The sequence below is a fragment of the Danio rerio genome, chromosome 8 (genome assembly GCF_052040795.2).
Source record: "Danio rerio strain M-AB ecotype USA chromosome 8, GRCz13ab, whole genome shotgun sequence".
In the NCBI taxonomy this organism is placed as follows: Eukaryota; Metazoa; Chordata; class Actinopteri; order Cypriniformes; family Danionidae; genus Danio; species Danio rerio.
This window is the reverse complement of record NC_141028.1, coordinates 30,918,385-30,945,887: the sequence shown is the minus strand read 5'-3', so window position 1 is coordinate 30,945,887 and position 27,503 is coordinate 30,918,385. Positions and strand designations below refer to the sequence as shown.

The following is a 27,503-nucleotide window of genomic DNA, read 5'->3' as shown; positions in this document are numbered from 1 at the left end:
CTGCTGGCACATTTTCTTCCAGTTAGGTTATAACCACATCAAGACTTTTATAAATGTGAAGGATTAACAATAGCAGTTTTCAGGTTTTCCAGGTTTAGTATTTTATTTTATATTATTGAATATTATATTTGGATTGGACACAGGTACTTTTGCTACAGTACTTTTTTTTTTCAAACTTACTGAAAATAATAATTAAAAAAAAGTTTGTTTGCTAAATATTCAATTCATGTTCCATATTTCAGAGTGTTAATAAAGATAAAATAAAAGTAAAGGTAACCTTGGTTATTTATGAATACTTACTAAATCTATTTACTTTCGTAATAGAAGGTTTAGAGCAGGGCTTTTCAATTGGCGGCCCACGGGCTGAAGATATCAAAAATAAATTTAGTTCAGCTAAAAAAACAGTCGCTATAGTAATGATGTGGCCATTCAAAAAGCCACATTGTACAATTCAGTGATGTTATGTAGTTTCAAAATACTACAAATTGATGTTTTATTGTAGAAAAAGTCAACGTGGGTGTCTTTATAAACACAAATATAGCATATGGGCTCTTATATGCTGTTGTGTCATTACTTATATTGCAAGTCATATCTCTCCGGCCCCTCATTTGGAATGCTTTTCATGAACTGGCCCTCATAACAAACTAATTGAATAGCCCTGGTTTAGCGACTTAATAATAATAATAATAATAATAATAATAATAATAATAACAACAACAACAACTATTATTATTATTATTTTAAATATGTCTAATTAAATTTCACTTTTTTTTTTACACTTTATCCAAACATATATTTTTAAAATAAAATATTTTTCAAAGAGAGAGAAAGAGAGAGAATTTGGAATTTATTGCCATATCAGCTTCTCTAGCTATGTCATGGCAAAAAAGATTTTCTTATTTCACATTTTCTTTAATTAAAAAAATAAATTCTAATAATTAATAGTCATCAACAGCAATAAATAATACACAAGATAAAATCCATAAATAATAATAATGATAGTATATACAATAAAAAAACAGTTTAAGGTTTACTTTTGAGCATTTTTTTTTTACAATTTCAGAAGGATTCACATTAAAAAATATTTAATTTAAATTCTTTCCAGATAAAATTGTTTGTGACACAACATTAAAAATAAGGCATTCCACAAAATATGTTTAACAGTTTGGTTTCTCAAATAGGCATATTAAAAATATATATATAAAGGATTGTGTGACACTAAAGACTAAGAATAATGACAACTAAAAATGCTGTTTTACTTCAAGAACAAACACTAAAATAGAACATAATAAATAAAGAGATTGCCAAGCATTGTTACAGTGTGTAAGAATTATAGAATTTTTTGCACTAACACAATGTAGGGAAAAAAAACTCTGACAATGCAAGAGAAAGTGTGCAGGCAAATGTTGGTTGATAACTCAGCAATTCTGTTCAGTTCAAGAAGCAAACTGGATGTGGCTTGCACCAGGTAAATACCATTAAAACAGACATTTTACATTATCTCCTATGTCGAAGCATTTATGTCTGTGAAACTGAAAGTTCTTCTGAAGAAAAAAAACATACCTGAAGAAGGGCTCTCTGGGGTCTCTTCCAAGGGTCCGGTCAGTGGAGGCATCCAGCGGTGAGAGCAACAGGTTGAGGCATGAAGCAAGAGACTGACTTGAATCCTCCCGAGATGCTGCAAAAGCACAAACAAGCAAACTTTCAGGATCACCAAGAGCTTTGCTTCCTTAAAAAATAAAAGATCAAGAGACTCATTTAGAATTTAAAGGGGTCATGCCAAATTTGCCTTGCTCTTGACATGAAAGGTTTTAGTTCAATTAAATCATTCTTAAAATGTCAACATTCTCATTTAGGTTTTTTTTCTTTCTGATTATTGTATATTTAAGGTTGTAGTCATATTTAATTATAGCCAAGTTGTGAACATAATTGGGGACTAGTTCATTTGAGTTTGTTAACAGTTTAAAAATTGGATTTTGTAAAGAGATGCTGTATTATATTCTGTATTTTTCTTAAGAATTAATAAAACTGTTAATCACTAAAATTATAAACAAAGCATTTGTCTAAACCAGCTGTAAAAATGACTCGTTAGCAAATAATGTGGCATGTGACATCACAGTGGTAGATTTGTTTATTTATTTATTTATTTATTTAATCTGCCTCCAAAGTTCAAACTCAACCCATTGACACGCAATGGCACACACTTGCCTACATCAGATGCATGCTTCATGTCGCATCTAAAGTAAACAGAAGAGATTGTAGTCTAGAGTGGAAACTATATACAAATGAATGTTCAAACTTTGGCTTTGATGCATCTGGTTTAAACGTTTGCATCTCCGTAAGACTCTATAAGGATTCTCAGGGACAAATGAACGGTTTATTCTAAATTGTGTCACGAATTTGGAAGATTACATGCTTTCCTCAGAGCATCTGATTGCAGGTTGTTTTGTAAGTGAGGCACAGTGTAATGGAGAAATCGTTAAGTGAATTTTGTTGAAAGAACTGTTGTACTGCTGGACTGGATCTGACAACAGCTGCATTACATATGTTATTTATAAGTTATTATTTTTATAATGCTTTTTCTGTGAATTATGGTTGACCCAAAAATTTGAATTCTGTCATCACTTACGCATCATTTACTTGTTCCAAACCTGTTTGAGTTTCTTTCTTCTACTGAACACAAAGGAAGATATATTGAAGAATGCTGGGAAAAAACAGCTGGTTAGTCGGACCTGTACTACAAGGAACACATCCTAGGCTAGTAATAAAAGAGACATTGGACACTAACCTAACCGTAGACAACTCAATGAAAAAACCATTAGGAAAATCAAGCATTATCTAAATTTTCCCTTTAAAACTAGTGCACAAAAAATAAAATAACAAATCCAGCTGAGGAACACTGATTTAGAGGAAGTTTATGCCAAAATTTTTTTATGTAATAAATGCTGCAATATTTACTGTTCTTTAAAAGAAATGCTTTAGCAAAATCAGTAATGACATCTGCAGTGTTTATCAGTCTGGAGGCTTTGCCTGTGGTGAATGTTAAAATGTAGCGTCACGACTTCACGTGCTGATGTAACTCCTACCGAAACATCAGCACATTTGGTATATTAAAATGACTACATGACTAATCCACAATTGCATTCATGCATAACTTCATGGTGTGATATGTTACAAGGTATTAAGGTCTTAAGTCTAGCCAGAGTCTTTATCAGATGTTTTTTTTTTTTTATCCATGGCCAAAATAATTTCTTTAAGTGAAGCAGTTATTGCAAGAATGTGTAATCACTATAACAAGATATTCAGAGATTCAGCTGCATGAATATGAATGGGAGATAAATGTCATAATACATGTTGCAGAGGATGATATAAAAAGAGAGAGCAACTGGAGTCTGGTTAAAACGTACCATGATGAGGACGCTGGTCATCAGAAAGGTCAAGATCCAGCATCAGGTCATCCTCATCCAATTCAGATGAGCCAAGGTTATTCAAAACATCCTGGAAAAAGAGGGAGGGGGGAATAATAACTATAATCCAACTGTCCAAATAAAACGTTTTCAGAAGGAGAGTTCAATGAGAACAGTCCAGGGCACACTTTACATAGAATGGCATCATTTTCCAACAAATAATGTCATGTGATTACATAAACTTAAGATGTGCAAATACATAAAATAAAAGCTACCTTTTTAAATAATGTTATAATAAGAGCAATAGCTAAAAGTGGCTGATTTTGAAAATATATAAATGTACATATACAGTTGAAGTCAGAATTATAAGCCCCATTTTTTTTTCAAATATTTCCCAAATAATGTTTAACAAAGCAAAGAAATTTTCAAAGTATGTCTAATAAAATATTTTCTTCTGGAGAAAGTCTTATTTGTTTTATTTCAGCTAGAATAAAAGCAGCTTTTTAAGCCCTTGAATGTCATTTTAGGCTGTATGGCAGTATGTCGCAAAATATCAAGTAAAATTTTATGTACTGTCATCATGGCAAATAAATGATAAATCAAATAAAGTTATTAGAAATCAGTTTTTTAAAATTATTATGTTTAGAAATGTGTTGGAAAAAGCTTCTCTCTGTTAAACACAAATTGGGGGAAAAAAATAAACGGGGGGGGGGGCTAATAATTCTGACTTCAACTGTACACTATAGTTGAAAAGTGATTAATGACAAGTAAATTTGAATTTAAAGTCAATATAAATATATCCTTTCTGTTGAGACCTATTATCTATAAAATATTAGTTTTATTATAAAAGTAGGACATATTTAATCCCCTTTAAAGTATTTATTCCTTTTTCTTTTTTTTGCATTTAGCAGTGGCTGATGACTAGGGCCAGAGAGAATCTGCAAACATTTGTTTGCTGTTTCTGCTGACAATTTTGTAAGTCTGCGGATTTATGCAGAATTATTTTAAGAGTATCATAACTAAACACTTAATATACAACATAAAAATAAAAGCTTTTTCACCTTTATTGAATATTTACAATGCAAATCCAATAAGATTGAAGCTGCGTCCCAAATCGCATACTTATGCACTATTCTACGCCATTTTGTAGTATAAATAGTGTAAGTAGTGCGTTCACACTGAAAACTCTAAAAATAATAAGTGCACTTTAATTATCCGGATGATGCACTCATTCAGCCGCTAAAATGAAGTGTGTAATGATGGACACTTCACGCACTCAACGACCGCAGGTTTGCTTACGTAGCGAAAGGGGCGGAGCTATCGGACGCACATGTTGAATAACTTTATTTAATTTGGATGGTGAAAGCAAAATTCTTTTACGAGAGTGATTATAGCGCCTCCCGATAGTGATTGCGGCAACACTCACGGCAGGTATTATTTGATAATTCGGCCGTTTACTTCAATGATTTGGCAACCGTCAAACGTCATCAAGGAAACGGTTTGAATTTACGCTTAGTAAAAAAAACATAAGTGTGCCATTTGGGACGACACTACATACATATACTACCCTGTTGAGTGTGTAAGTGCATAAGTACATGAGTGCATAGTGTATAGTGTGCCATTTGGGACGCAGCTTCACATTTTTGGCAAACAAAGCAAGTTTCTTATATAAAACATCTACTAAAAGACAGAAAATATTACTTTACAAACTGTACTTTAAATAAATCATAAACTTTCATATTAGTCAATACTATAACTGAAATTAATACAAAAACTGAAATATATTTTTACCACATTGACACAAATAAATAAATAAATTCAATGATGGGCTAAAATATGCGGAAATCTGCAGAAGTGTAGGCCTACTAATGACTCTTAAATGAGAAATCTCTATTAAGTTTTAAAGCATACCTATTTTACCTCTTTTTTTTAAGATTTAATACAAGTATTTGTGTCTCCATAATGTGTCTGTAAAGTTTCAGCTCAAAACACCCATCAGATTATTTGTTATGCCTTTTAGAATATTGAAATTTTCTGCTGTTTTTGTGGCCAGTGCCTTTAATGCTGGTTCTCCCCACATAACGTTTCCACGTGCCTGTCAGAGTGTGCCTCTGTCTCCACCTCGGCTGCCTTAGATGAACAGACAGACATGAAGGAAGCAGATCTCGCATAACGTTTGTGAGAAATACTACAGTAAGAACTTTACCAATGAGTATTTGATGTAGAGTTAATTCAAGCCTTTTTGCGATGAGTCACAAACAATGTCGTTAAAAATTTCACGCACACACACACAGCAGACACACACACACGTATACAGCGCACACGTTTAACTTTGCTCTGTTTTTGCACAGCAAATGTGACAGGATACACGTTAATATCCACTGCTGTATGGAAATCTGTTGTGTTAATGTACAAAATAAACTTGATTTAACGTCCACAAACTGGGATTGAAGGGTCTTCTTTTATAATTGTACTGACACTTGACTGTGTTGATAAAGTAAAGCTGAAGTAAATTGCTGTAATTCATTAAAGTTACAAACATGCACTGTTTTATAAACACATAAAACTTGTAAAACTCATTCGTGATCGCATTTGATGAGGATAGATGATTCTAGCGAGCTGAACAGATCTTTAAATCCCAGTTGCTTTGTGCACATCCTGTTTTGTTGATATGATTATAGGCATTATTACGAAAACATTTTAATACGCGGCTGTCAATCAATTCATCACGTTGCGGTGGGCCTCAGAATAGTAGGGATTTGGAACCAATTTTAACGTCAGGAAATAAAAAAATTTTAATAATAAAAAGAGTTTATATCACCCCAATATGACTGTGGACGCACTATACCTATACACAGTTCTGTCCAAATAGCTTACAAAAGATGATTTTCATCAGTGGTGCCCTTTAAAGTATGCATTATTTCCAGTACTTTCTGTAATTTAAACATAATAATGATAGCTCTACAGTGTATATATTTTATTAATTTTACATTTTAAAAAAAATTATTATGTTTGTTTATAGTCATTGATGAATGTTTCATTAACAAAAAAATTAATCTTTTTAAAATAAGATACAAAAACCTTTTTTTTTATAAAACACAAAAATAACTAAAACAATGTATATATATATATATATATATATATATATATATATATATATATATATATATATATATATATATATATATATATATATATATATATATATATATATATATACATATATATATATATGTTAACTATATGTTACTAGTTATGACAAATCTGGAATCAATAAGTCATTGCTTACAGAAAATAAAATACTTTAAAATAAATTAAGATTGTGTAATTTTAAAAACCTAATGCAAAATAAAATGAAACAAAAATCTATATCCTACAAAAATATGCATTTCAATTGTCTATTTTAAAGTTAGCAGCGACTAATAACTTTCTTAAATTCAATCCAGACCTCCAGCTGTGTGTCATGGCTTGTTTGTTAATGCAAAATGACAAAAGAGGATTTAATTTGATTCAAAGACGCCTCCACAGCAACCTTTCCTCACATCTGACTAAACAGCACCTAAAAAAAAAACTGAACTCAAACCAAAGTGAGCTTTACAGGGATGTTTTTCAAAAGTGTCACACTGCCATCTTGTGCCCAATATTATAAAATTCCTTTTAGACTTACAGCTACAGGTAAAAAAAAAAAAATGTAATAAATAAATAATAATAAAACACCATCGTTTATTCTAGCACACAAGCGAAGCTCAGCAAAGCTCTAATATGCAGTGTATCTGAAGCTAATTTTATTTAAAAAGTGCATGTAAAAGACAAAAAGGCAAAAGAGCAGCTATTATGTCCTATTAAAGTGGAAAAGCGCAGCTCTTGTGGCTAATTAAGCAAGACGGAGCAAAAGACTGGATAGTGCATCAGAACAGGAAAGTGCTTTAACTTTGACTTTGCTCGAAATTAAAGGGTCGCTGGGCTCCTAATTAAGACTCTCAGGATATGAAACGCCATGGCCTTTACCTCGGTGAAATATTACGATGCCAAATGACAAAATGAACATAATGCATCACTACCGTAACAATCTCAGTAGGAGCGTAATATTGATAAAGTGCACACCCTTAATCGGTGACCTGTTCAGACGCCTTATGTAGAGATATTAAAGAAGAACGGCGTCGTGCTTCATAAATGTCCTTGTGAACATAAACATGCACGTCTCAATCAACAAATTCAACAGCCATAGGCACTGAAAACAGAAGGACAAAAGACACAAATTGCTTGTGTGCTCGCTTAAATGTCTGTGTGGACAAAAATAAAAAGAGATGATGAGATAATAGTCTTTTTTTTCCTCAAGTGTTTATTTGGGAGGGATTGAGGTGGTGACAGAGAGCTGACATTTAGTGTGACTCACTCTCCATCTCCCGATGTTCAGATTGATTTTTCTGATCTTTTCATGTCAGTGTCAGGAGAAAACATGCTTTACTCATTAATGAAATATCCTGTGGCCCTTGACAAAAAGGCCAGAGCAGTTCAATGCCAATGTAAACAACTTTTCTCCCTTGGTATTTCAGAAATCACTCGTTTTTAAAAAACATAACCATGTGCAAAAATAAAACTGAGGCACTATTTCTAGCAGCTTACCTGTTAACAGGTTATACAAGGATATGGCCTGAGACACACTCGCAATCAGGCTGTGCTGCTACTAGAAAATTTTATGAGGAGTCAGAAAACATTTGCACTAATGTATCCTTGGGATTCAGATTTGACCCGACTCGGGTCACCCATTTGAAAGATCCATTGTGATGTGCCTTAAGAGCATGATGTGCCTCTTAGAGATGTTAAAATAGTAGTTTGCTGTGTTGTTTTGCACCAAATCAGATTTATCTGATTGCTTATTATCTGAAATTGATTAGCATATCATCTACTCACAACTCAACTGATAAAGAACAATAAATATACATGGTGGCTGAAGCATTAACTACATATTTGTAATACTGCATTTCTTGGCTGATGCCTGTCCTTTTGAAGTGGAAAATATATGGTTTTCATTAAAATTCCAGTGATACTGTACAAGATCTATATGCATTTATTATAAACATAAGCATACAGTATAAGAATGTGCCTTTAACACATTCACATTCTGCAGGTTATTCTTAATGTGCACTTTATTCTATTAAAATCTGGGAAGAAATTAACACACAATCCCAGTCTTAAAAGCAAAAAATAATAACTTGACTTCTAATTGATCATTTGGAAAAGTGGCAGAAGGCAGCTTTTTCCAATGAATCATCTGTTAAACTGCATCCCAATCATCACAAATACTGCAGAAGACCTAGTGGAACCCGCATAGACCCAAGATTCTCACAGAAATCACTCAAGTTTGGTGAAGGAAAATACATGGTTTGGGGTTACATTACAAAGATCTGCAGAGTTGATGGCAACAGCCTGAGGTATCAAGACATTTGTGCTTCCCATTACATTACAAACCAGAAAAAGAGAGCAAATCATTAAGCAGGATAGCACTCCTTCTCATACTTCAGCCTCCGCATCAAAGTTCTTGAAAGCAAACAAGGTCAAGGTGCTTCAGCATTGGCCAGCCCTGTCACCAGATATGAACATTATTGCGCATGTCTGGGGTAAGAGGAGGCATTGAAGATGAATCCAAAGAATCTTGTTGAACTCTGGGAGTCCTGCTTTCTTTGCTATTCCAGATGACTATTAATAAGTTATTTGAGTGATTGCAGAGATTCTTTTTCCACTGCATCATGACTTTAAATTCTTTACCGTACAATATTTCTAACAAGACCTTTGTCTAAGCAAAGTCAGACCTTACTGTCCTAGTTAAACAATTAAAAATCAAGGCATGATATTTTATCATGGTAAAATAAGCCTAATCTAGAGGCCTTTGTTTTCATATAAGCCACTTATCATACCAAATGAAACTTGAAGTCAAGTTATTTTTTGTTGTTCTTAAAACTTGGGTAGCAGACTAGACTTTTGTCAGGTATTGTATTTGATCACTAGATGTATGCATGCATGAGCAACAAGTGTCATTGCTTTTAATCATGCTTCTGTTAAATTATTAAATCACATTTTTTACAATGCTACTGCAACTAGATTTACAGAATTATATTTTTAATTAAAAATAAAAAATTACTTGAGGAGAAAACTTGGTTGAGGTGGTTTGCTTTTTTAGTATTATTGAGTGCACATTCTGTCACATGATGACTAGCTCTAAGAAATGCTAAAAATTCTGGAGCAACACCAAAACATTTTGAATGCACCTGACTGAAAAGGTAAATTGAAAATGCTTTGTAATATTTGTTTTTTGTAAGACTATGTCTACTTTAAATTATAAAAAAATTTAAAAAGACAAGGCAATGAAATATCAACATTGTATTGAAAGTAAACTTTTATTGACCCTGAACAAGTCAAGAGGCGTCTTTTCATTTTACCAGCATTGTCATGACATCCCTATTATAGCACTATTGCAAGCAGCATCTCATAAAATGTTTTTTCAGACTTTTGCAGTGAGCATGTGCAGTTCATGCATAGATAGATAATATGTATACGTGTACACTTGAGCAGAATTATATACAGACTGCCATAATGAGCTATTTGTAACTTTGACCATGCCATTCAAAATATAAAGAGCATATTGTTAGAGCCATTTATAGATATGCTTGTTTACACCAGGTATTCGACAGTAAAACTCATTGCAGAAAAAGTAATCAATAACACCTAGAGAACAAAAAACTATGACTGTTACAAGACAAAACCTTTCTTCAAAGGTGCTTTAAAGAAAATTTATATGTGGGAAAAAGCATATCCATCACAAGTATTAAAATGGGGACACTTGGCTAGCAAACAATTAGAATAAAAGGATACATTTAAAGTACCTCAGGTATCAAGTTCTAGTTTCAACAACATTGGATTGCTTCCTTTCATGCTGTAATGAGCAGACTGGTTTTATTCCATTGCATTGAATACATTAAAATTACTGTTAAATGAGAAAGACTACATTTTCTCCATGCACTCAAAATGTAGGATGCTGAAAACACCCAGTGGACGAAGCAGTGTAAATACTACAGGAACAGAAAAAAAAACTGAAATGTACTTATGCAGAAGTATGAAAACACTGCCTACAGTAGACAACAACTGTCTAAGGAGCAGAAGTGACAAATTCTCTAACTCCACTCGTCATTGAAGGATCTCATGCATCCCAAACCGCCTGCTTTTCCTTTGCAAAACATTTGTCCATTACTCATGCTTCGTTGGTGTTTTCTTGTTTGTTTCTTTTAGCTTGATCTTTGCCCCAACAATTTCCTTGTTTTTTTTTCAGCTTAAAAACTTATTTCTACAGCTTAAAAATACTTTTATTGGAGCTTTTTTTACAGTTTGGAACATTTTAAAACAGAAAGATAATAATAAGTTGAATTCAGAATTATTAATGTCTGGCTCTCTGTTAATCATCATCTAAGAAATATTTTAAAAAGAGTAATTAATAATTCTGATTTCAACTCTATATAGAAATAACTAAAATGTGTGATGCCTAATCTAGCAAAAATTAATCAGAAAATGAATTATTATCCTAGAATTATTAATAAGAGTTTTTATACTTGACTTAACACCATACTATACAGTACTATTGTATTACTATACTAAACATTAAACTATACTATTTATACTTAACATTAAAACAAGTGCATTAACCTATTTCTAGACAGAATTTCAATTTTGGTTTTTATAATTATTCAATCATTTGACTGAAGAAAATCTTAGTGTTAGCATTTGTACAGCTGATTTGTGCAGGCTTTAGTTATATCACAGAGACAACTTCAATTAAACAAATAACAGCAGTTTTTTAAAGTCTATCTCACAACTAACAGAGTTAAGTTCTGATTCAATGATGTAACTTTCTTTTAAGTGAAACGCTTTAGGCACATTCACTGGCTACTGCCAAATGTTTCATTCATCACCAAGACCAAAGTGTCCTGCTAAATAATATGAAGGTTGATGAAGCATTTAGGCTATATCAAACAAGAATTTGCTGATGCAAACGCTGCAGAATCAAAGCAAAATTACCGAACAACGTTAATGCGATTTACAGTACATGCCTGCTGGACAAAGATTACAGAAGAAAACTGTAGTTCCTCAAACGTTAATGTTTGAAGAGCAAAGAGAACAGTAAATGGCACACTTCCCTTGAGAGCAGTGAACATGGTCACAAAATCTCACTATGACAATGGAACACTTCCCTTTTCCTGCCAGTCCCTGTGTTTACACAAAACATTATGCATAACATAGGCCTCATAAAAAAATGTTAATGAGTATCTGCACTGTTTGGCGATCAAAGAATAAAAGCAAAGAAAATTCACAAAAGAATAACTCACATATACACAAAAAAAAATCCCATTTGTATGAGGGAAAAAAACTACATTATGAAATGATATACAGTTGAAGTCAGGATTATTAGCCCCCTTCGATTTTTTTTCTTCTTGTTTTAAATATTTTCCGAATGTTGTTTAACAGAGCAAGGAAACTTTCACAGTATGTCTGATAATATTTTTTCTTCTCGAGAAAGTCTTATTTGTTTTATTTTGGCTAGAATGAAAGCAGTTTAAAATGTTTAAACACCATTTTAGGGACAAAATTATTAGCCTCTATAAGCAATTTTTTTTCTCTATAATCTACAGAACAAACCATTGTTATACAATGACTTTCCTAATTACCCTAACCTGCCTAGTTAACCTAATTAACCTAGTTAAGCCTTTAAATGTCACTTTAAGCTGTAGAGAAGTATCTTGAAAAATATCTAGTCAAATATTATATACTTTCATCATGGCAAAGATAAAATAAATCAGTTGAGTTATTAAAACTATGTTTGGAAATGTGTTGAAAAAATCTTCTCTCTATTAAACAGAAATTGGGGAAAAAATAAACAAGCAGGCTAATAATTCTGACTTTAACTGTATGTATTATTAAAATGTAGATAGCAACTCTTCTCACTGTTTGGTTTTACAGTCCATTTTCACTCAACTTCACTTAATTGCACCTAACTGAAACAAGTTACGCCAACTCAATTTTTAACTTTGACTTTAACTTTGACTGTATGAACTGCATGATACACAACAATAATCATGCAAGTGTATAAAAATATAATCTTTTACAGCTACATTAACACATGATACTTCCAACCATCACTTAATCATAAAAATTGGATATTAATGTGCCAAAACAAATTGCACAAATTAGTTATCTCCACATCTTTACCTAAATGTTTCAGTTAAACAACATGAGTAGGACGTGACTGGTGGAACCGAGTGTTATTAAAACAAACCCCTGAAATGCCCTACTCATTACTATTTATTTTATGACAAAAAGTTTTTTTTAAAAACATCCTACTAACTTTAATATTACTTATAGTTTACTCAAAGCATCTGTGGACATTTATTGGCTTAACATTTGAGTAATCTGAATTCATCTGATTTCAAAGTGAGGCATGGAAATAAAAAAAAATTCTCATTTCTAGCAAACCAACTTAAAGGTTTGTATTCCAACACCTATTGAATTGGAGTATGGAGCACAACATGCAAATAAAAAAATACTTTTGCTGCTTGATCAAAATACTCATTTAAAACGAGTTGAAACAACACAAGTCTTCAGATTTATTTGGGAGACAACCTAATTATTTTTAAAAATTTAAGTGGATTAAATATAAAACAATTAAGTTAACTTAATCGATTTGTTTTGGGACAACATGAAGGAAATGTTTGGAACCCAGCATTTTTATAATGTACTTTGGAGCCACAAAGCACTTATGAAGAAAGAAATATTCTTGATCATGTTGGAGTTAGTCATTTTTAGTCAAATTAACATTAACTAAAGAAAATAATTCATTCACAAATCAGACATCACAAACTACAAGGTTAATGATTCCGCAATCAGCACTCACAAAATCCTGCCTCTTCTCTGAACTTTGACTGGAGCTGTCAACTTTGGATTGATTGCAACTTATAAGAGGATTTTCCTCTAATGAACCAGTTTTATCCTACAAATAAAACGAGGCCTAATATATCTCTGTATCTGGCACGGCACCTAAGAAACAAGAATGCGTATCCTCAAAGTCCCACAAAAGACGCAGCATGTTCCTTAAGACTGCTGATTTCTGTTGACAAACCCCCTCAGGACGTACCCTCGTCCAAGAACAACTGCCAAACAGGATAATGTAAATGGAAAGGCCAGGTCAGCCCACAGCCACAGTGAAGGTAAACCTCACACGCTATTTTTTACAAGGCACATGATTTGATGACAAATTAGCAGTGGCACCTTAGCAAGCATTAAAGAACAATAACACAGGATGTGGCGTTTTCCTCCGCTACGCTGGAAAACAAGAGCAATTACTCTGGCCTCAAGCTGTGCAGGTGCGGACTGCATTATTCAAAGACGAAACAAAGGCTTTATAACTTGGTAGGAACTAGCCAAATATATGAGCAATTGTTTTACTTTACTTATTGAAAATATCTTTTCCTGTAAAGGTCCCGTTCGTACAAAAAATGTGCTTCTATCTCACCCAAGCTTAATCATTCTGATTTATGGGAACGTTAAATTGATCAAGCATTTATATAACAACAACAGAACAAAATCTCACTCAAGCTCATTTATTCTGATTTTGTGGGTAAATTAAATTGATCAAAAGTAACAAAGACATCTATAATGTCAAAGCATATTTTCAATAACGTAAATATTATTGTCAAATTCTGTAATTGTAGCAGACGCGGTAATTACTCTTGAATAAATGCTGCTGCTATATTGCTGTTAGCTCACACATAGTCCTTAAGTTGGCAAAAAGTATAAAATAAAAGTCTTATTTTTACCATAATATCAGATTATATCATGTTTCCACAAAAGCAATAATTAGACCTATTTTTAACAAATAAATTTTCATATCAGTATATTAAAATGATTTCTGAAAAATGATGGGTCAATAAGGAATAATGTAGAGGGAAAATTGCTACCACATTGGAGACAGAATCATGGAATACTTCAATTAAAAAAAAAAAAAAAACAGAATTTACTGTATAAATGCAACATTAAAGCCTTAACATTAAAACAAGTTTCACAGATTAGAAAAAATAAATAAATAAATAAAAAATAGTGCTAGAAAATGCAATTGGATACATTATAAAAATGCAAAGCCACCATAATTACAATAAACATTATCGCTCTAATGTCTATCAGACCTTCAAACTGTTCTGACCTAGGTTGCTATATCTTTTCTGACTGATCTGACTTTCGGTATTCCAAAAACTATTATGAAAAAAAATAACAGTATTTTTATTACGAATAAGTCCCACTGACTTAACATTGTATTAAACTTTCTGAGCTTATAACTTTGCCTCAGACTGTTCCACAGACTTAAGAGTGGCCTCATTTACTTTGTCTAGCCAGCAGCCAATCCCTGATAACCTTTTAAATTCCTAGACAATCCCTAGCAACCAATTCTAACAACATGTCAACTCATACTTGAAACAATGCTACTAACATGCTAATATATGCTAGAAACATGCTAGCAACATGCTAATTTGCACTAGAAGCATGTTAACAACATACTAATGAATGTTAGAAACATGCTAACAGCATGCTAATTCATATAAGAAACATGTGCAACAATCATGAAGCAACATGCTAATCAATGTTAGAAGTATGCTAATAATATGCTAAATTATATAAGAATTAGGATATTTTATACTACAGCTTGGCTAACAACTTTAATATCAAGTTGTAGTTATAAAACATTAAACTACTGAGCTGCATTGTGTTAATATTATAAATTTAAAAATTCAGAGTACAAACAATTAACATAAGGGGAAATGGATTCAAATGTTTTACAATATACAAATTTTCCCAATTTTTAACCGTGTTATTTTAGGAAGCGAATAAAAAACAAAAATACATAAAAATCTTTACCAAACCTAAACTTTTGATAGCATATAAATATCAGTATTTTTATTTAATATTTGAAGAAAATATAAAATCTCACGCAAAAAAGTGGCTTATTATGTTCTCTATGTTAGCATGCAAACTATATACACATTTAGTACAAACCTTGAAAACCTCACAACAGACATTTAAAGTGCTGCTACAGCAGTGCTCCATTGCCTTCTAGAAACTTCCACACAATCTGGCTTCAAATGGCCTGCTGTGAGCAATGCTCCCGTTATTATGCATAATCCACAGGTTTATTGTGAGGCCTTGTAAAGAGATTAAAGGACAAACTTTTCTGGAGTCTACTTTTAATGAACAGATGGCGGCTTTAATAAATACTTGTAGTAGAGAAGAAATGTTGGATGCTTAGAACTTTGTTACACAACCACAAAATTGCTAATCAAACGGCTTGAACTTTTGAATGAGAAATGTGGATCCATGAGACCAAGTGATACAATAAATCACCACACAATCGCTCGGGTTTTTGAGGACAGTCTGCTCTAGGAAGATTCTCGGCAGTGCCATATTTCATGATTATTGATTAAACTGTACTCCACGGCATATTCAATGAGTTGAAAATGTTCTTATATCTATCTTCTGCATAGGTTTTTCAATAAATTTTTAGAGTCGATTCAAATATACACCATTTTTTCAGGTGCAAGTTCTGACACAGTAATGACTTAACAGAACCTGAACCTTCCAAGTCAATGTGCATTCATACTAGTGTTGTCAAGATACTGGACTTTCTCATTTCAATACATTACCATAACGTTTGATATCTCAATAATATTTTCAGTACCACTGGGATATAATTCAAACATTACTGCTTCAAAAGGATTGGAAAATAGCACACAAAAATAAAGTTCTTTTTCTGATCTTCAAAAGCTTTAGTCCACATATAAAAACTGAATGAAAAAGAACATTATTGGATTTTTTAAAAGGGTTTTTTTTTATTGAACAGTTTATAACTATCAGTTACACATTTTTATTATTATCATTATTGTTACTATGTATCATTATCATTATTGTTTAATTAATATTTACATTTAATTTTTTATTCAAACTTTGGTTTTGTTTTAATTAAAACTTCACATTTGAATTGTATTTTGGGGAGTTTATTTCTTATTAGACCAACTAGTTTTTCATGATTCTGTGATTGCCGAATCCTACTCAAAATCAACAAAAAAAATTGCAATTTGCATCATGCAAAACTCTAAATCAAACGCAAAATAAATGACAAAAAAATGTAAATAATCTCATAAAACATCTAATTCCAAACCATATAATCAAACCATTTTTATTTCAGCTAGCAATTAATTGTTTTACATGTCTTCTAGACAATGCATTCACAGTGCATAAAAATTACATCTCATCTGTGCCCTCCCAATCATTATATTATTGGAAACAGGGGGAAGCATACGTGGTTGAAGCACAAGTGATTTACATGTGAAGTCAATGCAAAGATGGGATTAGACATCCTGTGGCATAAATTGGGCGTTTTGTGCGCATGACGCACTTCAGACTGCAAAACAAAGTGGAAGCAAACGTCTAACAAACGAAACAATGGAACAAACAGAAAAGCAAGCAGCTTAAAATGATGGAGATTGGTTCAAGGATGATGGCCGCAGGGCATGACCGAATTGAAGGACATTATTTTTGCTTTACATGTATGGCTGGTATTATGATCTGCGTCAAATCTATAAATTATTTTGTTTAACTCTTTCCCTGCAGTTAACGAGAGAAAACGCTTCATTGTCATTGACGAGTTTTACGACAATAGGTGTGTTTTAGGTGTATTATCGTAGGGGAAGCACTAGCTCTCTCACTCGCACACACGCACGCACGCACACACATTTCTAGTAATTCCGTAATTTCCACCACAAAATTTGTCATTTTTAAAATAAATAAATAAAATAAAAATAAATTTTAAAAAAAAAATCACAAAAAACGTTTGTCTAATGCATTTGTCTAATGTTTTTGGGTGTGGAGGTCAATTGTCCATACACTGTAAAAAATATAATTTGATTAACAATATATTCACAAATGTTTTTGTTTATTTATGGCTTATTTAAATATATCTATATGTGTACAGTTGTGAATTGCAATGTAGGACCTTGAGTTCTGCTTTGTCAACTTTTGATGTTGAAAATTTAACTCTACAGTTTAACAAAGTGATTTTTTCATGACATTTTAGTAGTTTGAAATAAAATATATAGTATTAGATATAACATATAAACAAATAAGTCCATAATACCACATAATACAACCCAGACAATGTATCACTTACACTATTAAAATGTTAATAAGTATTTTTTTTCTAACTTTTCAAGGTTAAAAGTTGTTTAATTAAGGATCAAGGTCCTATAATGGAATTCAAATGCATAAATAAACTGGGGAAAATAAAAACATGAATTACATAGTACAGATACAATATATATAAAATGCCCAATGTAAAGTTGCCTTTTTGAGAAGATAATTAGGATTAGTGTTTAAGCATTTCAATAGTGTAAACAAAATGTTCAGTAACATTTTAAACATTATATTTTAGTCCCTCGCTCATGGAAAACTGTACAGAACAAAACAATAAATGTAAATATCAAGTTTATCACTATAAACAATATTTATAAATGCTAAGACTAAAGTACACATTTACAGAGAAATTTTAACTATAGCTGCAGAGGGCTGAATTCATTTAACTTGCACTCTACATCAAGCATTGGCATCTGCCACTGAAAAAAAGTTATCCAATGGATACTGGCCCAGCTGACCTGCTGGGTAAAATGGTGTGAGAGGATTTGTCTGTTTAATTAAGCTCTGCGATTAGATCACTGGGTGGGAATGTAATCCCTCAGAAGACGCAGTGAGAGTCTGCATCAATGATTTTTCAAAGACACTCATGCATATAGATCAAACAGACTATGATAGACTTTTTAAAAATAAACGTCTGAGCAGGGGAGGGGTTGCATTCATATTTACCAGGCTGCCCAGTTTGGAGGATGAAGAGCTAGTTCTCTGCTTGGATAAAGTGTTGGCATCCGTGCAGTGAGGATCCCTGAGATTGAGGTGAAGTCTGGGTCCTCCTGCACCCTCAGAGGCCGAGCGTAAACGTCTCTCCAAACGCATCACCTCATGATATGGGCTCACGCTACTGCACATGGACACTGAGGAGGATATAAAACACAAATTAAAGACAAAAAGCTGCTGGTTAATAAGTCAATAGTAATGAAGCAGTTCTAAAAAAAAAGCGTAAAACTATGACAATACTTCATTATTTACTATAACTTGAGATAAGATCTGCGTTTTAGCATAGTTTTAAATTCATGATTAACTTTTATTATCTTTATGAATAAAATATTTTAATAATATATCAAAATATACATGAAGTCTATATATTAGGGATGGACCAATATGGATTTTTTGGCCGATACGATAACTCTTAAGATTTGGAGGCCGATAACCGATATATTACTCAATAAATATAAATATTTCAAAATAATTTTATATATATATAAATATATAAATATATTATATATATATATATATATATATATATATATATATATATATATATATATATATATATATATATATATATATATATATATATATATATAGGAGTGAACAACTGATTTTATAAAAAAAAAAATTAAAAAAAAATTTTAAATAAAAGTTTTAACTGATCTTATGAACCTGCTCAAAGCAAAAGCAAAACAAAAAAAATGTGAAAACTTTAAAAATAGCAAGGTGATTATATAGATGGGCAGTTCTGTACAATTACAGTCTAATGGCTTACTGCCGTTTAACAAATGTATCACAGAAATATTACGCAGTTTTCTGAACTAACTGTTACTTGTACATTGGTATTGGCAGTGTACAATTAAGCTTTGCCATCACAGTAACCAATCAATTATTACAATATAATAAAGAAAAAAGAACTAGTATATTCAAATTCTAATACTAAACAGCAAAACGGTCTATCTTGTACTTTTGATTAAATGTTTTTGGCTTTGATGAAAATGGTTTTATAATAATAAAAACAACAAAATTATTAAAATAGGTAATGTATTTAAGATATACTTTTAAATACAAAAATACTAAAAACTATATTTATTTTATAAATTACTACAAAGTGTTATAGTACATGCATATTAGGGCTGCAAGATATACATTGCGATATGAAACATATTTCACCAGATAAAAAACTCTTTTTGAGAAGAATTCCATATTTCAAGGTCATTTGTATAGGGCATTGCATACACGCATAAATTATTCAAATTAACGTTAAACTAGATTTTTAGGGGGGAACATGCAAATGAGAGAAAAAAAAAACTGCTTAATATTTGTTTAGTCTTAATGGCAGTTGAACTCAAATATTGAAAAATATTTGTTAAAGCTACAAATGCTTGTCCCTGTATGCTTCAACCCCCCCTTATATGATTAACAGGAAGAGAAAACACACCTAAAAAAATGCAATTAATAAACTTTGCTAATAATCTTCAAGCTCCTGGTCAATAATAAGCCATGCTTGACATTGCAGATCCAATGATGTGATTATTGCAAATGCTTACATTGCGATATCGATGCTGAAACAATATATTCTGCAGCCCTAATGCATATGAATATAGTTTTAAACATTTTGTAAATGATTGCCAATTCCACAGGTAAAAATATGTTTTGTTTTTTTGATAGTTTTTATATATATATATATATATATATATATATATATATATATATATATATATATATATATATATATATATATATATATATATATATATATATATATATATATATATATATATATATATATATATATATATGTGTATGTATTTTTATTTATTTGTTTGTTTTAATGCCATATAAGCAGCATTGACTATATTCAAGCTAACATTAGGAATAAATATTTAAAGTATCAACAAATGTCTTTTGTTGCATGGAGCAAAATCCTCCAGAAGACACCTTTCCCTTAAAAGATGATATCATTTAGAGATTTAAATACTAATAAAATATGTTTTATAGTCAAAATATTATTATACTCAATACAAATAGATTTCTCTTCCCTTTCAATAAATATAAGTGTGTGCCTACACTCTCAGAAATAATGGTACGTAAGCTGTGACTGGGGTGGTACTTTTTTCAAAGGTGCACATTTATACCTGAAGGTTCCATATTGGTACCTTAAAAAGTATATATTAGTACCTAAATATTTTAAGAGAAAAAATGTTGTACTTTTTAGGTACTTATATGTGCCCTTGAGGTATTAATATGGACCTTTTGGGTACAAATTTGTACCTTTTGAAAAGGTACCACCCAGTGACAACTAACATAGAGTGTAGTATCTTATTGTATGTATAGAAAGCTCTCAGTGGACTATAATGTAGGCTGTTGAACACAATCTGAAGAATGTAAAACATTTGTAAACAAACATATTAAACACACAAAGAAGTGTTAATCCTGGGGCACAAACTACTTCTCAACCACTCCAGGAGATCTGAATTAAATGAATGGTTTAATCATTTAGAACTAGTCATTAAATGATTAAATGCTAAATGACATCAACAGATGAAAGAGACCAACACAGTGTTGACAGTTTTCTTCATTACAATGCTATAATCATAAATGCTTGAAAACCTGAACCACGTTGATACAAATATCCAAAATATTGCAAAGAAAACCCCTGATACAGTGACAAGCCCAACAAGCACTACTAAACAATCTAATTTATTACAGCAAATATATTCACAAAAAAGTTTCTGTAGTGCAAAAACTAGTTACTGTACAAACAGGCTTGACTATATACAGACATCTTTCCTCCGATCTAAATAAATATGCATGACTTAAAAACATCCTAATAATCTTAAAAGGAGTTTAATCATTCACATGAATATTAATAAACCTCTCCAAGCCTGTATTTGAACCCACTGAGTGTAAAGTTCACTCTCTCTTGCAAGACGATCTATAGTAAAGCCAATATCAGGTCACCAGTGGAGGAAATTCAATATAGAGGAGCTGGTTAGTTTCCCATAACGCTCTAAGCCACAGGCACTTCGGAGTGAAAGCTTTTGCAATGTAAAAGTATCCTCTACTGAAGGGAAAATCATAGGTTATAAGAAAAATGCAGACGAGCTGGCGCATAAAAGCATCGTTTGTAAAAGCAGGGTTTTTTTTCCAGTTGTTGTTAGCGTGTGCAAGAATACTTTACTTTACAATAGTTCTCAGAGCAGTGGAGACCAGTTTTGTATTTTTTAGGCAACATATAATGAAAAGCTTGTATAAATGAGGGCTAAAATGCTATTTTAACTAAAATGATGAACTATGTGACAGATTTGAAAAAAGTAATAAATAATTTGGAGCAGTAGTGACTGACTTCTTAATTCACATATCAAATGGATTTCTGGAAAACTTCATGCTGATCCGTTAATAGATTATGTGTTTTCTTAAAAAGAAAGAAAGAAAGAAAGAAAGATAGATAGAAAGATATTTGATTTTCAAATATTACAAAAAAATGTAATACACTATCGTAACAATTAACTCACAAAAAAGAGAAAAAAATAAGAAAAAAAGAAAATGAAAAAGTTAAACAAAAATGGGAGCAAAAAACAAATTTTCTAAAAAAAACGGCTTTGAAAAAATAAAAATGAACAAGAATTCTTGATTTGACAGAATTAAAAAAAAACTGCACACAAGTTGTAACTCATTTACCCTTCAATGTTTTGCCTTCTCTCAATAAAATGTTATCTTATCTAAAATGATTTAACCACGTGATAGATTTTCAAGAAGTAATAAATAATTTGTAGCAGTAGACTTTTTAATTTGCATATCAAGTGGCTTTCTAAAACTTCTTGCTGAATTAATCCAGTCAAGCAAGAAATCTGCTCAAGATCCAACTCATAATCATTACTTGAAAAGAAGGAAGGAAGGAAGGAAGGAAGGAAGGAAGGAAGGAAGGAAGGAATGAAGGAAATACTGGAGCACATTCTCCATATTCATTAATTGATTCTCTTTATTTCAAATACTGAATTTGAATTAAAAAGAAAATGTGGGCTTTAAATAACATCATCAGTCCAGGTTAGCAGACATACTTTATCCACGATACCTGTATGCTTTAACTGCATAATTCATTTATTTATGCAAGTAGCCACGTAATATGGCAAAGTGACAGTTATCTGCAAATGTTCCTACTCATGATGGACAAACCAATATCTTTTAGTTTGGTTGTTATTTTTACAACTAAATAAAAACACAGGTAATACATATCTGGGCAACTATAGCAGAACCTTTTTCATATACACAACAAGTTAAAAGTTTGGGGTCAGTATGATTTTGAAATGTTTTAAAATAAACTTCTCCTGCTCACCAAGGCTGCATTTATTTTTTCAAAAATACAGTACAAATTGTAAAATTGTGCAATGTTATTGCACTAAAAAATAACTGTTTAAAAGTAAAGTAGTTTATCATTTAATTTAATCATTTATTACAGTGATTTTAATGATGAATTTTCAGCTTCAGTCACACGATCCTTCAGTAATGCCTCTAATATAAATTATTATTGTTGTTTTTTTATATTGTTATTATTATTTTTGTTATTATTATTATTGCTGCTGTTGTTGTTGTTGTTGTTATTATTCATATTAATGGTAATAGTAATAAAAGCAATAATGAATGGAGTAAAAATTTCATTTGAAAATAAATACAATAAGAGAGCAGTTGTTCACATTTTTTTATAAATATTGAATAATTTATTATTCTTTTTTTTTACATTTAATATATGCAGCCTTGATGACAAGAATGATTTTCTTTAATAAAACAAACAAAAAAAAATGTTTGATCGATAGTGAGCGTGTGAGTATACATATTTTAATTTTGTTTTTATTTATTTAAAAATTTTATTTTTTTACATTTTCTGGAGTTGACAGCTCACCCACACTCTTAGCCTAGTAGAATATTAAAGATTTCCTCACATCATCACTTTATAATCAAGGCAGAAACACCAAATCATCTAGGACGCTACGAGGTCATAGCAGCTACTGTAGATATGAAATCTTGTAGCTTACAGGAACTGGTTAAAAACTGATTAAAGTGTTTCTGCTAAGGAACAAGTATGCAAACAATTTCCCTTTAAATGTGTTCCTCTTAAAACAGAAAACAGCCTCTACGGTAATATTCAAAATAGAAAAACAAAACACATTACCTGTGTGCGGCTTTCTCAGGTGACTTGGTCTGGTCTCCAGTTTGCTCAAGCCTGATAATCTTCCTGTTTGCTGAATAAGTACAGAATTTCTGGACCTTCTCTCACGGGGATCTGGATTGGAGCTGCTGTCCTCACTGAGTTCTGGAGCTTGATCAATCTCACTGGCCTCTGACTGCTCTGGATTAGGATTCAGCTCTTTCACCATCTGCAGTGTGACTGGCTCTGTATGGGCAGTGGTGCTCTCGCACTGTGTGTTGGCTGTGTGGCTGGTATCTGGCAGTAGGGGCTTTTCCGAGGTGCCCTCGGCTGGAGTGAAGGACACCTGCGAGGTAGAAACAGCTTGGCTGGAGGTTTCTGGAGGAGCAGCAGGACTGGGAGCCGGCAAAGCATCCACTTCCGAGACGGAGTCTTCTGTGACATGGACGAAATCAGATGGTGTGATTGCAGTGGTGCGGTCTTCTGAGATCATAGGTGACTGTAGGGAACTCTCCGCCAGTTCTCCAGGCCAGGAACCTGGGGTACCAGTTTTAGGAGGTTCTTCCACCCCGTCCTGACCTTTAACCTGGTCTGGGATATTAGCAGAGTTCTTGGGTAACCGCTGATGAGCGGAGAAGGACTTGGGCAGCAGGTGCTTCTTATGTTTGGAAGATCTCTTGCTGCTCACGTCATCAAGAAACCCCGAATCATCTCCCTCATTCGTACCTGAGCTGATGCAGTTAATAAACACGCTGTTTCTGTTGGCAGAAGCTTTCTCAAGGTCTTCCGTATGAGATCGGGTGATCTTCTTTTTGTGTCCACCAAATCCAAATGAATGGCGAGTCTTTGAGATGCAACCATCTTGAAAAGTGGGATCAGTCCCCTGGGTGCGATTGTCCAGGTTGAGCTGGATTGGGTCACTGTTCCTCTTGCTGTGGAAGCTGAGGGATGGTGTGCGGAAAAGGCTGCGGCGCTTGCTCGTGCTGCTGGAGCTGGAGTTCGTGCTGGAGGGGGAAGAAGTGTGGACGCCATTGCCAACACCGCCAGAAGAGGGTGAGGAAGGGAGGGAGTCCTGCCTCTTTCGGGCGCTGCGCCTGAAGATAGGAAGCCTGGAAACCAGGGTGGAGCGACGGGTCCCTGATTCACCCATGAAGATTGAGCACCAGATCAGACACTCTGTAAAGAAGGGGGAAAAACACTCAACATTAGAATGATAAACAGACACATACAGGAACGGAACTTCACGCCAAATTGATTCAGTTTTTTGCAGTTTGGGATTTTCTACAAGGCAGTCACTGTGGCCAAATTTCCTTTACATTACAAGAAATCTGAAAGAAAACTAAACTATTAGAAACACTATGAAACAATTCACATGATGTTCAGTGCTGCTCTGCCAGTCATGTGCGCAGTACACTTCACAAGCAAACCCACATGATAGTGGTCATTTGGAGAAAAATACCACAATTTACACAGCTATGCAGTTGTCTATAAACCATTTACTACATATATATTACATTAACTTACATTATTGGTAAGTTTTTCTGTTTGTATTAAGTGTCGGAACCAGGACTTCAGATATGACATAGATTAAAATCCAATACCCGAGTGCAAATGCACAGGAGCATACAGTACATTCTTAGTGTTCATAGTTGCCTTGTTTCACAATCCTGTCTAATTCAAAAATGTAAAATGCAGCAAGCAACTTTGAATATTTGGTTTTAAACTATCCTGGACTATACTCAGCTTGCCACTACTCCATACTGATGCCATTCTCTCTGTGCAATGCATGAAAACTGCCTGAACTCTCTTTAAGTTAATACAAATCCTAGTGCACACAAACTTATCGGGATACTGCATTGTTTTGAAATACTGTATGTATGTAAATTAAGCTGTAAGCTGATTAAAAAAAAAAAATCAAGTTTCGATTCAAATTTGATTGTTTTTCAAATTGATGGATCTTAAAAAATATTTTTAATATTAAAATAAATATCAGATTTTGCAACCAAGCGTTCAGTATACACTGTTCATTGCATTAAATAATATGACATTGTATAATATTCACTTTGCACTCGGTGATACGGTATATGTTTAAATGAAAGATAAAATACTACAACAGCTACAAATGTAGCATAAAATGAGTTTCAGAAAAAAAACAGTCCAATTATCAAAAAAGGAGGTCCGAAAAAAAGCTCAATCACAGTAATTTTTGAGTTTTTTATGTTGTAAAACTGTAAACCATCTAAATTATATATACAAGTTTAATTTAAAAAAAGGGGGCTATAAAACCTCTGCAATCTGCAATGTCAGGTAAGCAAAAAAGGTAAGATTTAGACTCACAAGGGTAAAAAAAATCCAGGAGGCTTGCATTACAGTTTGCTGAGCACAATTAATTACAGCACATTAAGCAAACTATGCTGACCTACTGCCAATATAGTGCTATGCTGAAAAAAAAATCTGTGAATCAGTAAATGTAATATGAAGGTGTTCCCTCCAACAAATTTGCAAAACATGTACTGTACACACCCCATAACACTGTTGTGACAGTTCAAGATACACCCTTGACTTAGCTTGACTGACTGGGGATGTTTTATACGTAATGACAAACAATATTACATTTACCCAAATTATGATGATAATAATAATAATGTATAAACTTGTTTTCTTACAAGGGCATACAACCTACAGTAATTAATAGTTCCTGAGACAGGTGCATCACAATTACATACTGCAAAGGGCATTTGGAGGTTTACACTAACAAACAGAAAAACAGGTTTAGTCATTTACTTGCATTAAATCTGAGGAATTATTTCAAGCAATTAAGATATTTTAAAGACTTATTACGTGTGATAACCAATGAGTCAAAACAAAAAGGACCAATAACCTATAAAATGATGTGAGCTGCCTCTCCAAACAGCATGTTTTGGGCATCAACAAGCGCGTGAATCATATTTAGGAGCCCAAGAAATGCTGCCTTTTCAGGAAACTAGCTATGTTTTGGGACGTAGCCATTGCGAAATAATGACCTTATTTTGTATATCGCCATCATATCATTAACAATGATGGACTCAAGGCTGAATAACCAATAAAACAGCGACATAGAGCAGCCGCCTGCTATAAGCGCTCTTCCCGCAGTCCATGAATCCGCACACAAACATTACCTTCACGCGAATCCTCTGTTCACAACTCGCTGATATTGCGCCTGCTGTCAGTTTGAGCCTGAAGCCAAAACACTCGTGGCATCACATCCGGCGAGTTTCACGTCAAAGTGCTAAATTGTCATGTCAGAATCGCGTCTCGCTCGCTGTGAATCCACCACAAGTGACGTGGAATGTGCTGCTCGCGCTTGGCTTCCGCGTTTCCGCCTCTGCGCGTGACGCAAGGTACCTGCGTGAGCGTCATTTAAAGACGGCGCACAGGTGCAGCAAAAGATGAGCTTGTTATATAAACCTGCTTGACATTATGTATGTTTTGTGTATATGAACAAATCAAAGTTTAGTTTATGAATAGCTGTCTTATTGTAGAATTGTGTAAAGACTACGTTTAAGGGTATAAATGCCATTAATACATGTAGGCAAAAGGCAATATGATTTTATTATTGTTACCTGTTATTCGTGAGCTATTTTGTAATCACCCGTAATAAGACAGTTGTATGTTTTATATTATGACTAAATATTTTATTGTGGTGTTATTATGCAATTACAATCCATTCATTATTCCTCTTGTGTCTTGTTGTGTGCATTGTAAACAGTGTGGATTCCATGTAATCTTGATTATGTCGGCTAATCAGATTCCATAAATACAGTAGCCCACTTGTGATTAGATTATAATTCCTTTAAAATAATCAGATTACAGTTACTTTTAATAGATTACTTGATTACAGTTTTATTCTCCCTGATTATTATCAATTTCTCTCTATCCTTCTCTGTCCTTTCCAAAAACAGTTGAATAGCTATTAT

At 32.8% G+C, this 27,503-nt stretch overlaps 1 protein-coding gene across 11 annotated transcripts in view; it reads right to left on the bottom strand.

The window, feature by feature from the left end:
• ccser1 (coiled-coil serine-rich protein 1) overlaps window positions 1-26,922 on the bottom strand; it is a 149,096-nt gene extending 122,174 nt beyond the window's left edge. For all 11 annotated transcript variants that reach the window (XR_015498065.1, XM_087264857.1, XM_087264864.1 and 8 more), the window contains exons 1-5: window positions 26,706-26,922; window positions 23,572-24,723; window positions 18,357-18,541; window positions 3,408-3,498; window positions 1,564-1,678 (exon numbers count right to left, since the gene is read on the bottom strand). Coding sequence is in view for 10 of the 11 variants with exons in the window: in XM_087264857.1 (XP_087120983.1) it covers window positions 1,564-1,678; window positions 3,408-3,498; window positions 18,357-18,541; window positions 23,572-24,697 (1,517 nt within the window). In the remaining variant the exon portion in view is untranslated. The remainder of the gene's footprint in view (window positions 1-1,563; window positions 1,679-3,407; window positions 3,499-18,356; window positions 18,542-23,571; window positions 24,724-26,705) is intronic.
• Between the last annotated feature and the right edge of the window lie 581 nt (window positions 26,923-27,503).